Raw genomic sequence first — 15767 nt, forward strand, 5'->3', positions numbered from 1 at the left:
AAGTCAGAAGTTTGAGACCACCCTGGTCAACATGGTGAAACCCTGTCTCTATTAAAAATATAAAAATTAGCCAGGTGTGGTGGCAGATGCCTGTAATCCCAGCTACCTGGGAGGCTGAGGCAGGAGAATCGCTTGAACCAGGGAGGCGGAGGTTGCAGTGAGCCGAGATCAGGCCATGCAGTCCAGCCTGGGTTACAGAGTGAGACCCCATCTCAAAAAAAAAAAAAAAAGAAAAGAAAATCCTTGTGAGATGAATTCCTTCTGATTTATATCATATAGAAAGGGACTATGTAAGATATAGGAAATAATATAATGTACGTTATTTGTGTAAATACTTTCAGTAACAAAAACTATCAAATCAAAAATCTGAGCCTAGACACAAACAATTAAATATAAGCCATAGTATGTAACCTGACTTACTGAAGGCAGGAATAAAAAGAAGAGAATTAATTCAGTTATTTTTGTCTTCCATAGCATTGGCAGGGCCCTGCATTTCTCTACCTTGAGCAATGAAGCAGTCCCAGAATTTTGGAATATAGAAATTAGGAAGGAAAAACGAACTTTTAAAATATGAATTCAGTAGAACTGAAAGTAATGCATTTCATGCAACAGTAAAGTGTTTAAACATGGCAAAGAAAACTATGGGACAAGATGAGAAGAAAAATGGTTGGTCAGGATGGGTCACATCCAGAAGACCAACATAAACTATTTTCCATCTTTTTCTGTACCATTTAAAAGACTACTAAAGAGTTCAAAACAAACTGTCCTTGGCATTTAAAGTCAAGACATGGTTCCTCACTCAGTGGTGTAAATCAACCACTCATTGGCCAAAGAGTAAATACAAAAAGGAGATGAAGTTCTGACTGGTGTCGTGGGTGAGATTTTACAGTGTATGTTTTTACATTTGTAGTGTAGGTTTTAAACTTCCGGTTTTCTTGCTGCCTCAGCATCTCCACAAACAGGCTGTGGGTACCTGGCCCAGTGTGATATGGGTGGACCCCGCCCCAAGTTTCCCTTGCTACCTTGCCCATGACCTAGTAACATTTAAAGGCACCAGTGAAGTTCTCACTTTTTCTCGTGTGCTTCTCCCTGACCCAAAGGCTCCTGCCCATGTCTTAGGCCTCTCCGCTCCTCACCTGCTTGGCTGAGCCCCCTCCCATGTGACCCCCTCTCAGCATGCAGTGACTGTCTTTCTAGGACCTGTGAGTATATTACAACATTTTTTTCTGTGTCTCTCCTGTGATATCTCTTGTGGCTAAACCTCACTGACCATAACCTAAAAAAACATGAAAGAAAAAGTTGTTTCTTTTTTCCCATTTTAAAGTAATATCTTCTAGAAGAAAAAAATCAGCCACAGCACTACCATCTAGGAATAACCACTACTAACATTTTTGGTTATTTTTTTTGTAGTGCCTTCAAGCACACATTTGAATTGTGATCCAGATGATTTTACTGTCCCCTCTCTCTTAAATGGGCATACCAAGTCACAGAGATTTAAAAACCAATTACAGGCCGGGCGCGGTGGCTCACGCCTGTAATCCCAGCACTTTGGGAGGCCAAGGCAGGCAGATCACCTGAGGTTGAGAGTTCGAGACCAGCCTGGCCAGCATGGTGCTACCCCGTCTCTACTAAAAATACAAAATACAAAAATTAGCCAGGCGTGGTGGCAGGTACCTGTAATCTCAGCTACTGGGGAGGCTGAGGCAGGAGAATTGCTTGAACCCAGGAGGTGGAGCTTGCAGTAAGCTGAGATTGCCTACTGCACTCCAGCCTGGGCAACAGGCGAAACTCTGTCTCAAAACAACAACAAAAAAACAAAAACAAAAAAACCCAACTATGTAAGTCTTTCCCTCAAAAAAGCCAGGTGAATTAAAAAATCCACCAGAAATGTGACTGTAACAGTTTTTGCCTCTCTAAAAGATATGCTCCCCAAATTAAAGAGTATTTCTTTTTATTTTTTGCAGCTATAGCAACATTAAAAACCAAAGAGTTTGAGAATGTCTGTCACCAATGTGCTTGATCAGGAGCTGGTAACTAACCAGCTCCTTTCTTTTGGCCCTCTGAACTACGCTGCCAGCAGCTGTAGCAATGAAGAGGATCACAAAGAACAAGGCAGTGTGGCCCAATGTCACATAATCTGCAGTGACTCCAACATCTTTATTTTATCAGTGTCACTGGCGCAAGCAAAACAGCAGTAAGACTTTGTGATTAACTCTGAATTCCAGAGTCAGACTTGGTTCAAAGCCAGTCTCTGAAATTTCCCAGATGTGTGACCATGGAAAAGTTAACCTAATTCCTATTTTGTTATCTGTATGATAGTAAAAATAGCAGTACCTAGCTTCAAAGGGTTATTACAAAGATTAGGGTACAAGTAATATGTAAAGTGTCTGATATTTGGTAAGCTATCAATAGGCATTATCAATTTTTATTACAATTTCAGTTTATCTTTGATGATTTTAAACTTTACAAGCTAAAATGAATTTTATGAGAACACTTTCCATGACCAAAAACCACTGGCTCCCCCATGGAATGAATAAACTTACCTGACAAAATATGAAGGCAGATGAATGTTCGCTTACAGTTTCATGTCTTCATATTTTCTAAGGGATAGCACTATTGTCAGCATTTCCTTAATCACACAAATAAAACAGGTTCACAAAGGTGACTTCTTGGCCCAAGATCCCGTGAACATTAAGCATCAGAGCCAGAACTAGCACCCAAATTGTGGCCCTAAATCTAGGACTTTCTCTGTTTCTCCTCTCAATTATCCCAACGATCTAAAAAATAGTTACTTAAGATACAGAATTGAGACAAATGGTTATACACCTGGTTTTTAACTATCACAGCCTCCAAGATAGTCTTCTATAAAACAATGATTCAGCAGGACTAATCCACACTACTGCATAAAATCAAAGTTAGAATATATGGAAATAAATTCTCAGTTTGAGGATGATGCAAAATGATGAAAGAGAATTATTCTGGTTTTTGGTTTGTTTTTATAAAACCTAGAAATTTTGGAGCTACGTATTAAAGGGAAGTAGAAACAATGTCTTGAAGACTCCAGTCTCATTTCTGCATTAAGATACCAGACAAACCTAAAAGCTGTAGATACAGCAATATTCTTCAGATTGTTTTAATACAACCTTCAGTCAGAAATACTTTTTATACAACAAGCAAGGACATATGTATATACCTCTAACACAAGTTTTACGCGTGAAAAATATTCACCTTATGTATGAATATACTTATGTTTTCTGTTCTGTTTCATTTTTTCAAAAGTTGGTTGAACCCATTTAGTTCATTTCAAGACCCAAACAGTTGGGAAAACACTGTATCAAAGAGCTACAAAGGCTATTGGCATTATCATACTAAAATATATTTTAAAAGCACACCTAATCTTAGCAAAGGAAAAAAACCAGTATCTGTTACACATTAGCAGGGAAAGTGCTACAAAGAAGAGACTACAAGGACTGTACTTCACATATTTGCTCTCCTCAACCTCTTTAAAGGTGGGGGTGGGGGAACACTGAGAAAGAAAGGGAGAAAACTTTATGTGCCAATTTTAGAATTCTCTTTGCATTTGATACTATGTTAAATTACTGTGTAAATATATTAGCTATCCTCAAACTCTGGTTAACTTTTTTGCTCAGAAATATTTCAAAAATTTTAACAAGTTAGGTACAATGGCTCACACCTATAATCCCAGCACTTTGGGAGGCAGAGGTGGATCACTTGAGGCCAGGAGTTCGAGACCAGCCTAAGCAATGTGGCAAGACCTTGTCTCTATGGAAAAAAAAAATTAAATAATTTTATATAAAAATTAGCCAGGCATGGTGGCACATACCTGTGGTCCCAACCACCTGGGAGGCTGAGGCAGCAGGATCCCTTGAGCCCAGCACTTTGAGAGGCAGAGATGGGAGGATCACTTGAGGCCAGGAGTTTGAGACCCGCCTAGGCAATGTGGCAAGACCTTGTCTCTATGAAAATAAATAAATAAAATAAATTTATATAAAAATTAGCCAGGCATGGTGGCAAAATTACTGTGACTTATGTCACTTAAAATGTGTCCCTACTTTCTAAGTTATTACAGTGTAGCCTTCTGACCAGCTCTGTTGTGTGGATACAGACAAAACCCCCAAAACTCAACAACTGTCCCCTGAAACTGAATGACTGTCTTGCATATATAAGACACTGTCACAAAGAAAAAATATGGCTGAATTACCAAGAATTAACAAAACAAAAAAACTCCTCTTTATGTACTTTATAATGAATTTAGGTAACTGCCCCAGCTAAGTTACCTCTAACAAAACTGTGAAGCAGTGAATTCCTCACACATGGGTATCTCTCTGTGCTGCTTAGATGTCAATGTGTGCCTAGCACTTACCCCAAAGAGCAGGTACCTTCAGTTCTAGGGCAAGTGAGGGGTAGCAAGGAACCTGCTGCTGAACACAAACACATTTTTCTATTAGTTTGAGAAAAACAATGTACCACTTAAAAGCTAAATAACCAGTCCAAAAAGAAATGTAATTGAATTTGGACAGTATTCATAAAAATTCACAGAAAAAAAACTCAAGAAGAACAGACTTTATTTTTAACATAAAAGTTCTATTTTCTTGTGAGGCAGCAACAAGTGTTCAGGTACAGGGAATACATAAGTACAGCGTAACAATACCGATTACCATTGGAAATGCTGTTTTTTGAGAGAATTGTTAGAATAACAAAATGTTTTAAATTGTGTTTTAAAAAGAGTTACACAGCTCCCACAGAGACAAAAAATGGACGGTTAAAAAATTCTATTCTTCAACAAGACTGTATAAACAAAATGCTGTTCAGGGCTGCTCTGCTGATCAATTTGGTCAGAGTAAAACTTAAAGTGCGGAGTTAAGCATTCTTAGCTTTATTTTGCAAATTCAGCACTTCCACTCATCTGGTTTTGAGACATCAAAATCCAAGCACTAAGGAATGAATCTTAAGTTTACAATAGTAAAGTAAATGCAGTACTGGCAAATTTTCTTTTATTTTCCTTCACAAAAGAAAATCTTTATAACCCAGTCCTAGTCTTGGACATAGTGAAAGCTATAAATTCTGCCTTTTTTACACTTTCTTTCAGTGAAAGCCAACCACTGCAAGTGGAGAAAAAGGACTTTCATGTTGTGAAATATTCCACAGTTAGCAAGAGCACCTTCTAAAAGACTGATTTGGACTGTGGTCATAAGTATGAAGTATAAGAAATATAAAACAAATTGAATAATCTAGTTGAAAAATAATCTTGACATCCATGCTCACCACGTGTAACCAAAGAGGCAAACCCGGTATTTTTAAAACACAGTTACTTACAAAAGCCATGACAAGTAATAGACTCAGTCATGATCAGAAACAGTAAATTTATATAATTTTTATCATCACAAAGAAGAAATTGTTTAAAGATTTTAAAAAACCTAAGATTGACAAAGTGAATAACCAAATAGCTCCTTTCTCTGAAAGACACATGCTACCCATTTCTTTTAATGCAATGGAAGTAAATTTTTATAAAATTAAAAAATTTTAAATTATATTCCCATTGAAGCTATTCTATTTACCTTCTGTACAGTTTTCTACAGAATAACAATAATTATGGAGTGTAATTTTAGAAACCAACATTATGCATTCTATTGAGAGTGTCACATTTCACTGGAAAGCTGAAGACCCATTTAAAAAAAAAAAATCAACCATCAGGGAACTAAGGGTTAAATAAAACAGCTGAATAAACCTATGGTTAATGTTTTTTCAAGACTGTGATAAAGCTTACATGCTTAAAAATTAGCCCTTTGGCACTGGCAGAGTTGTTTTGTACCTTGTACCTTTTTTTCAAATCTCAAGCTCTGTTTCTCCCAAACCCCAGGGATCTGTCTGGTTGCCGTACAATTCATTTACCTGCAAATTCACATTCTCCTTACAACCAAACATTAGACTAGAAGTTCTATTTATAAGACTGTAAATAATTGTGAAACTTGTTCTTCCATTCCAATTTTAAGTTACTTTAGATTAAGGATATATGAAACTCCACAGAAAGATATGAATTAGACAAATACGCACAACAGAGCAAAAGGGAAAACTTCTACAGAGTGGCATTCTAGTTCTAAAATGCCATTGTGACTAGCAAGGATGGAGATGGAAGAGGAACGGAAGTGCAAGGCCAGGAACACAGATTTAACAGAATTCAAGTCATCAAAAAACCGAGGGTTCTTTTTAAATAAATTGTTTTTAACTTCCTCTATACCCCCATTCTGATTCAGTTGTACCTTTTCTTCTGAACTTCTGATACAGCAGACACTCAGTGGTGATACAGTCAAGTTATAATGCATAACAAAGAAGGCAAAATATCAAGGCTCTCAGTGAGAAAGTGTAGACCCCTAATAACTGAGCTTTTAATGACTGAGAAGCCATAACATACTAGTTCCAAATAAATTAGTTTTGGATTGAGAAACTACCAAAGTTCATCAATCCTACCATCTAAAACCTGACAGATTTATTCAGATGTTTGAATTTATCTGATTTACCTCAGTACATCTCGATTTTAAACTCAACAGGGCTTATTTTAAATTACTTAGATGTTTTAAAGGTACATGAGTATAAGAAGTCCTTTCTGAAGATTTATTGCTACCACTAGGTTTTCCTTGATAGAATATGCCTGGGTAAGCTGACATATTAACCTTCTAAACTGTATCCTTTTTATAAGGATTTAAAAACTTTTTTCTGCCTATAATATGTATAGGAACAGTAAATTATTACATTATAAAGTAGTATATGAAGATATGAAAAGGATGCTTTTATTCAATACTGTTTGCTGAAACTCACTTTTAAAAAGAGCTACTCCTGGCCGGTCATGGTGGCTCACACCTGTAATCCCAGCACTTTGGGAGGATAAGACGAGCAGATCACCTGAGGCTGGGAGTTCGAGACCAGCCTGACCAACATGGTGAAACCCCATCTCTACTAAAAATACAAAATTAGCTGGGTGTGGTGGCACATGCCTGTAATCCCAGCTACTTGGGAGGCTAAGGCAGGAGAATTGCTTGAACCTGGGAGACAGAGATTGCAGTGAGCCGAGATCACGCCATTGCACTCCAGCCTGGGCAACAAGTGAAACTCCATCTCAAAAAAAAAAAAAAGCTGCTCCTTAATCTCACTACCATATATCCAGAAATCAAATACTGATACCATGTGTTACTGGCAGTGATTTATATTAGGATGAGTCCAAATCAAAAACTGTATGGAGTTTTCAAAGGCGCTTACCATTCATACTCAAGTTCTTCTTGTCTATTTTCCCCACTATGTGGATTGTTAGGGGGTAAATTAGCAAAATCTGTAGGCAACAAATCTCAGGGCCAGCCACCACCAGAAAGAAAATGTCAGTCACAGGATTCTGCAGCTACAGTTCGGATCACTATCCACCGGATTACACTCCTGGCAAACTACCAGCCCGACCAAATCCACAAGACAACAACATCACAAGGGCAAAGGAGGAAATCCATGCACAGCCATTTCAGGATCTCTTTGGGGCTATGATACAGTGATGATTAAAGGTAGAATGACAGCTGTGGTCAAAGAAGGAGAGCGTGTGATATTATATATATACCACAGAAAACCAAAGGGGCTCCTTACTCTTAGCTAGCAATCAACACTGGATAGTTTCCTTTTGGCTCACTGACTTTTAAATCAAGTTCCAATATGGGTGAAAACATTAAAGCACTTGTCTTCGGACTACAATTTTTCTGACCACATGGTGAAATGTGTACAGGAGTAGTGAAGAAACAGCAGTTATACAAATATTTCACCCAAAGCACAAACTTTTGACATCAAAAAACATAAATCACATAATGTACGAATATTGCTTTTTATCTCTTTTTATATATACTTGTTCAATGCATTTACCTATCAATCCTTGTTTGGGAGAAGAACATAGTCATGAGATTAAGATTGCTGGGAAAACGTCAACAATCCCTTTGGTCCCAAAGCTGAAAACAGCTGAGAAAAGCACACATCTAGAAAGGGAACAAGAAACAGAGGCCACCAAAGAAACTTTTGAACATCCTGTTTGCTACGTTTCAGAAAATGTAACATTGGTATATTATAAAATAGTCATTTTCATAGAAAAGATGGTTCTTGCAGCATCAGTCACATCTCCCTTTAGGAATCATGTTGGCAAGGATCAGGGGTGTGTGTGTGTGTATGTGTTTTAAATAAGTCTAATTCGAAAACAAAAATGTGATATTGTCTCTCCAAAGGTAAAGAATGAGACCTTTCTTGTTGCAATCAGTGCTCTGATAAAAAGCAGGCTAAGCACTGAGGGTTGGCGTTCACAAGTCAGGCAGAGCCATCATGGGGGATCCTTTCTTCCAGAAGCCTCACCGTCACATGTCACTGGAGAGCTGGAGCACATCACAGCTGGCCAGAAGCGCACGATGCCATCAGAGTCCAGTGATCTGAGGAGGTTTCCGATTTCCCAGAACAACAGCCACTTTGCACTGTGACCTATCCTTCAGCTTCCTCAATTGGTTCTGGTGGTGGGAGTAGAGAAGCTGATTGCATGACTGTACTTGTTCCTCGAGAGACTCGGTCTTGCTCTGTGTTTGTAGACAGGGAGGCCATAGCAATAGGCTGCAGCAGAGTGGTTGCCATGCCAGTGGTGACTGTCAGGCTGTGGCCAGAGCCCTTGAGTGTAAGATCTGGGGTGGGAAGGAGTGGCTTGAGGATGCTGACGAGGCAGAAAGCAGATCCACTTTTAGGAATGAAATTCACCTTGTTTTTGTCAGGACAATAAAAGGCTGGGATTTCATGAAGCTGTTTTGGCCTAGACACAGAACAGACAACCCAATGCTTTTAAGTCATAGAACTTTAAAAAAAAAAAAAAAAAAAGCTTGGAAACAAGCTCTTTTATTTTTAAAAAACAATTAACTTACAGCACAGAAAAGGAATTTAAAACTCAAGCTCTGTCAAAAGCTTCAAACACCAAGGACCAAAGTGCTATCTGACACAGGATTCAACATATGTATCTTAGAATGCAAGAAGCCCCCATCATCAATGCTGCTTTCAGTTCCCTCGACAGCCCCATTACCATGCAGGCGGCTCAGCCCCATGAGCACTGCATGTAATGAAGAGCTAAGACAGTCAAGGGAATAATGCATTTCCTACAGCAAAAGAAAATCTAGATGTTTAAAGACATGTATGCCTTTATGTATGGTATATTCCACGGCCATGATTTTTCCCAGGGTCTATAGTATACTGGAAGGAGGCAGCAAGGAAATCAAAGATACACAATGTCCATCTTTTGCCAAGTTCCACCATTGCATGACTAAAACTATGGTAGGCATGGCTTTTCTCTTCAAGTGCTTGTAAACATCTCTTTGATGGAAACAATTCTTCGAATTAACCATGATAGTTTTCTGAGCCATATAATGTAAATGTGAAATCAAAGTAAAAACTCCTTTGCTTTGAAAGTTTTTTATTAAAGCCAAATTCTTCCCTTTTCCTAGGTCCTCCTGAAAACCCAAATTGTTGAAAAAGATATTGTTATTAATGGTATTTCATGAATATTAAAAGTATTAAAAAACTACATTGTTAAAGTAACACGGAAATGCCAAAAAACTAAGGTGGGAGAACCTAAATAAATCAAGACCTAGGTTGATTCTCATCTCTTCCAATGACATTAAAAATCTCAATCAGCCAGCCGTGTTGGTTCACACCTGTAATTCCACAACTTTGGGAGTCTGAGCGGGGAGGCTTACTTGAACCCAGGAGTTCCAGACCAGCCTGGGCAACATAGTGAGACCTCATCTTTATAAAAACCTTTAAAAACAATAATCTAGTGTGGTGGCATGCACCTGTAGCCCCAGCTACTTGGGAGGCTGAGATGGGAGGATAGCTTGACCCTGGGAGGTGGCGGTTGTAGTGAGCCATAATTGGGCCACTGCACTCCAGCCTGGGCAGCAGAGCAAGACCCTGTCTCAAAAAAACAAAAACCAAAAAAACAAAAAAAACTAAAGCAGTTCAATAAAAATGCAAGTGTGCACTAAACTCTGAGGATACAAAGTTGAAACAATCCACAAGGAGGAGGTGGACTAAATGTATAGTTCTTGTGCAGTGAGGAGTGATGGGGACAGAGCTGTGTTTCAACATAACTAGCTTCCTTTATAATCTTGGGTATATGATGCATTGAAAACATTATTCAGAGAAGGGATCCACAAGCTTTACCAGACAGACTGCCAAAGTTGTCCACAGCACAGAAGAGGTTAAGACCTCCACAAGATAATCTAACAGGCATGATAACAAAGGTTTATAAAAAAGTTGATAAGCAGCACAAGGGGGTGGATAACCTGTGGCCTGTAGGAAGAGGGAGGGTTTGGTAGTAACCCCCTAAGCTGGGTTTTGAAGAATGAGTAAACAGCAGATGGGGAGTGGACACCAAAAAGATGTGTGTTCCAAGTAGACAATGATTAGGTGGGCAGATTTTATTAACAGTGAACACTATGGAGAGCTCTGGCAAACAACAATTAAGAACAAAGAAAAATACATCATGTAAGTTATGTTCAACTTGGGCACTATTCTTTGCTGAATAGTTGAGTACTTTTAGTGCCACAAGTATATCTGGGTATATTACTGATAAGAACAACACACAACCTTCTATTTTTATTGTCTGAGAGCATCATTTTCAATACACTGAACTTGAGGAAGTTGAGGTTATGTTTCCATAATGAAATAATGCCTTAAATTCTCCTTTGAAGACAGAATAATTTCTTGTAGAAAATGAAAAGGCAAGTTAATTTTAACACTTCCATCCAAATGAGGCCTAAAAATTTTCATTAACTTATTTGTTTGAGGTTATCTTCTTAAAAATGACTTAAGATGGCCAGGCACGGTGGCTCACACCTGTAATCCCAGCACCTTGGGAGGTCAAGGCAGGAAGATAATGAGGTCAGGAGATCGAGACCATCCTGGCTAACACGGTGAAACTCCGTTTCTACTAAAAATATAAAAAATTAGCCGGGCGTGGTGGCGGGCGCCTGTAGTCCCAGCTACTCAGGAGGCTGAGGCAGGAGAATGGCATGAGCCCAGGAGGCGGAGCTTGCAGGGAGCCGAGATCATGCCACTGCACTCCAGCCTGGACAACAGACAGAGACTCTGTCTCAAAAAAAAAAAAAAAAAAAAAAAAGACTTAAGATTTGTGGCTGCTAATATGTCTCTGGGATGAAACTTTACATTTCTGAAGTATAAGCTTCCTGATTTAGATAAAGTTTTTGATCTGGAATTGTTTTTTTAATGACAGGAATCTAAAAAACCATTTAGCTTCCTTGCAGATTTCACGAAAACAGACTTACAATATACCTCACACAAAACAATGTAAACAGTAATAATTTGTCTAACTGATCACATCAAGAAACAGAACATTAACACCAATATAACATAAAGCACCAAAAAAACTCTCTTTGTGCCTTCTTCCTGTCATTACCCCAGTCCACCAAGAAGAATCACTTTCCTAACCTCTGTGGCTTCTAAGAGTGCATTATCCAAGAAAAACATGACCCACCACAGGATATGTGACCTACACGTATGCTAGTAGAAGCTGCAAATACTAACGTTACTTCAAAGCTTTCTTCAACTTACAACCATACATAGAAAGAAAATAAAATCTCATGCTATTTATACATTTTTACTTTTCCTTAAGCAGTTATTCCAAAAGGCTTGTGTCTCAAAGTAGATATAACTAAAAAATGCCTCCATATTGCAAAGAAGCCATAATGTGTAAGAATCTAAGGACTTCATTGGCTGGGATCAGGAAAGAGTATATTCAACTTCATTAAAAAGGACTAAGTGCAGATGACATGGCTATATGTGCTGTTACCAAAAAGATTATAGAGACAGAAGTACAAAATCTGGTTTTGTCCTTTTTGGGCCCAAATCCAACCACCTATTTTCTTTCAGGTAAACAGATACATTTCTAGAAATCAGAGATCACTCCTTACCCCATCCCGACCCCCCAGTTCAGGTCAGAGTTAGTACTTTAAAGCAAAAGTAAGACTTAGTGAGAAAAGTATTCTTAAAAGAATGGCTAAAGCTAAAATATTATATCGGGACCGGCAATCCACCTTTGCTTTAATGGTAGTGTGCACAGTGGTTATTGCTCTAATTTTGACATATCTAGGACAAAAAGAGACTAATTTTTTAAAAAGACTTTGAGTAACTTCTTTTATTGACAAAAGGTTAAAATTACTTCTTAGATATCCACTCTTAGTTACTACTGCTAATTTGTCTTTGGAACATAATTAAAATATTAATAGTGTATTTGTGTTACACAGTCTTTCTACCAGTAAAATGTATAATAAACATTACATTAAAAAAAAAAAAGAATAGGTTTACCTTCTACTAACAGATCAATGTGCCATAAAACATGTACTATGACTGGGCGCGGTGGCTTATGCCACCAACCCAACAAATATTTAAAGTCATTTCTTAAAAACAATCAAAATGTTTTGGAGTCAATCAACCAAATCTCTACATTTAGCACTTGGGCAAATCTTAAGGGCCATTGAGTAAATCAAAGAGCTCAACTCAGGCTGGACACAGTGGCTCATGCCTATAATCCCAGCACTTTAGGAGGTCAAGGAAGGTGGATGACTTGAGCCCAGGAGTTCAAGACCAGCCTGGGCACATGCCAAAACTCCATCTCTAGAAAAATTAGCTGGGTGTGGTGGCGGATGCCTGTAGTCTGGCGTGAACCCGGGAGGCAGAGCTTGCAGTGAGCTGAGATCCGGCCACTGCACTCCAGCCTGGGCGACAGAGCGAGACTCTGTCTCAAAAAAAAAAAAAAAAAAAAAAAAAAAAAGAAGCACATGGTTCCAGTCCCTGCCACAGAAAACCAAAAACAAATATGTATTACTGAGATTATTACTAGCAACATCGAAGAACTCAAATATGAAGAGACAGTTCCTGGGGCCACAGAGAAGTAAAAAAACTGAGAGTCAGATTTCCACATCTGTGACAACCCTACCCTCATTCTGCCCAGCACAATTCATGTTTTCTACACTAGAAAAAGTGAGACTGGGGTAGACAACCAGCTTCCCCACAATTCTGGGTTCCCTGACAAGACACTGCCTTAACCCATGGGAAACATGGTAAACACATGAAAGGAAAAATATCCCTGAGGAAAGGCGAAGACAAAGACGGGAGGCAGAAATGCCATCCCCAGCCCTGGAAACTCTGCTGTGGAATTCGGTGAAAGGAGATGCCACATCACAGTGGTTCGGCAGCACCACACAGGTTCCTTCGGCAGGAACTCCGACCTAGCTTTCCCATGCTGCTGAGAGCATTGGGACCTCCCCGCTTCAGGAGCAGCAGCCTTTAGTTTGTTTACTAGACCTATGGTGGACCTGTGTTTAAGGCACCACCCAGAGCCAAAAAGGAGGCAGCGATCTAGCAGTGAAGAATCTGTAAGCAAATATATCTAATAAAAACCAAAACAAGCCAGACAGAGAAAACTAGAATAAATAATCCTTCAATGCAAAGACATAAACTTAAATCCACAAGAATTAACAGTAAACAGGAAACCATGACCTCCTTAAATGGACAAAGCAAAGAACCAGTGACTGATGCTAATGAGACACCAATATGTGAATTTGCCAACCAATAATTCAAAATAGCAGTTTTAAGAAAACTCAGTGATCTCCAAGATAACACAGAAAAACAATTCAGAAATTTATCAAATAAATTTAACAGAGATTGAAATAATTTTTAAAAATCAAACAAATCTTAGAACTGAGAAATACATTTGCAGAATTAAAAAATGCATTAGACGATCTAAACAGATGAATCAAACAGAGGAAAGAATTGGTGAGCCTGAAGACAGGCTATTTGGAAATATACAGTCAGAGGAAAAAAGGGAAAAGAATGAAAAGAAACAAAGACCATCTACAAGATACAGAAAATTACCTCAAAAGACCAAATCTAGGAATTATTGTAAATGATAGCAAAGGGGTAGAAAGCTTATTCTCAGAAGTAATAACAGAAAACTTTCCAAAACCTGAGAAAGATATAAATACCCAGGTATAGGAAGGTCAGGGAACACCAAACAGCTTTGACCCAAAAACAACTACCCCAAGACATAAAATAATCAAACATTCAAAGTCAAGGACAAAGAGAAGATCCTAAAAGCAGCAAGAGGAAAGAAGCAAATAACATACAAAGGAGCTCCAATTTGTCTGGCAACAGACTTCTCAATGGAAACTATACAGGCCAGAAAGGAGTGGAGCATGATTTTCACACTGGTGAAAACAATGACCTAATTTCTTAAGAATACTCATGAAAAAGTATAAGCCAGTATTTTCATACTGGGCAGAAAAATCATCTGAGCTACTTGATAAAGACGCAGAGGTCATGTCCTACGTCCATATTTACCCATACATTAAGTCTGGGGTAGGGTCTTGTAATCTACAGTTTCTACTAACTCCCCAGGTGATTATAATGCAGGGAGTCCATGGAACAAATCTGCTACAGAACTGGCTGAAACTCTCAGCTAGTACCACTTAAAACTTACAGGCTAATATGGTGAAAAAACCTAAAATAAGCAGGTGCTAAAACAAGAGTTTTCAATTACAGTCACAGAAGCAGATAGGAGACTGGTGTTTCCTAGTAGAGAAGTTAAAGGGATTCAAAAACCAATGCTCTTTGTGTGGTTACATTATTCAGAATTCAGGTTAAAGGAAGCACTGACAAGAAAGCACGTAAGAGAAACAAAAGAATGCCTTTTTTTTTTTTTTTTTTTGAGACAGTCTCCCTCTGTCATCCAGGCTGGAGTGCTATGGCACGATCTTGGCTCAGTGCAATCTCCACCTCCCAGGTTCAAGCAATTCTCCTGCCTCAGCCTCCCAAGTAGCCGGGATTATTACAGGCGTGCGCCACTGCGCCCAGCTACCTTTTGTATTTTTAATAGAGACGGTGTTTCACCATGTTGGCCAGGCTGGTCTCGAACTCCGGACCTCGGTGATCCACCCACCTTGGTCTCCCAAAGTGCTGGGATTAAGGCGTGAGCCACCACACCCGGCCTAGAATGCCCTATTTCAAATCACTCCAAGATGTTCATGATAAAAGACGATGACAAACTGTGTGAACTGCAGAAGGCTGGACAATCTCCATGTTGTATTTCAGGATTCGCAGTAAGAAAAAGCCAAAAAGGGTGGTTTTCAGACTTGGCAACCACAGCGAAATTAGACGGCGAGGGCTAAACACTGTCATCGCATCTCCAAATAACATTCTTCAGCTAATGTGCTCAGTCTCACACAAACCTCACATCCTTAGTCATCACTTATAAAGCAAGGAGTCACAGGCTGTGTACTTTCTGGGCGACTTACGAGTTTAAAATAGGAGTAGCTGACTACAGTACCAGCCAAAAGAAGTATGTGAATATAGGAGATCACATACCAAGGGCACGAGATACTACTGTTAGTTTAAAATCCTTCTTAGGCCGGGCGCGGTGGCTCACGCCTGTAATCCCAGCACTTTGGGAGGCCAAGGTGGGTGGATCACGAGGTCAGGAGATCGAGACCATCCTGGCTAACACGGTGAAACCCCGTCTCTACTAAAAAATGCAAAAAATTAGCTGGGCGTGGTGGCGGGCACCTGTAGTCCCAGCTACTCGGGAGGCTGAGGCAGGAGAATGGAGTGAACGAGGGAGGTGGAGCTTGCAGTGAGACGAGATTGCGCCACTGCACTCCAGCCCGGGCGACAGAGTGAGA

General features: G+C 39.2%; 1 protein-coding gene across 1 annotated transcript in view; it reads right to left on the bottom strand.

The window, feature by feature from the left end:
* Window positions 1-4569: 4569 nt before the first annotated feature.
* FAM117B (family with sequence similarity 117 member B) overlaps window positions 4570-15767 on the bottom strand; it is a 133396-nt gene continuing 122198 nt past the window's right edge. Inside the window, exon 8 of the mRNA XM_033230676.1 lies at window positions 4570-8833. Within this exon, the coding sequence (XP_033086567.1) occupies window positions 8515-8833 (319 nt within the window). The 3' untranslated portion in view covers window positions 4570-8514. The remainder of the gene's footprint in view (window positions 8834-15767) is intronic.

Source organism: Trachypithecus francoisi, unplaced genomic scaffold, assembly GCF_009764315.1.
Source record: "Trachypithecus francoisi isolate TF-2019V2 unplaced genomic scaffold, Tfra_2.0 Lachesis_group13, whole genome shotgun sequence".
NCBI lineage: Eukaryota > Metazoa > Chordata > Mammalia > Primates > Cercopithecidae > Trachypithecus > Trachypithecus francoisi.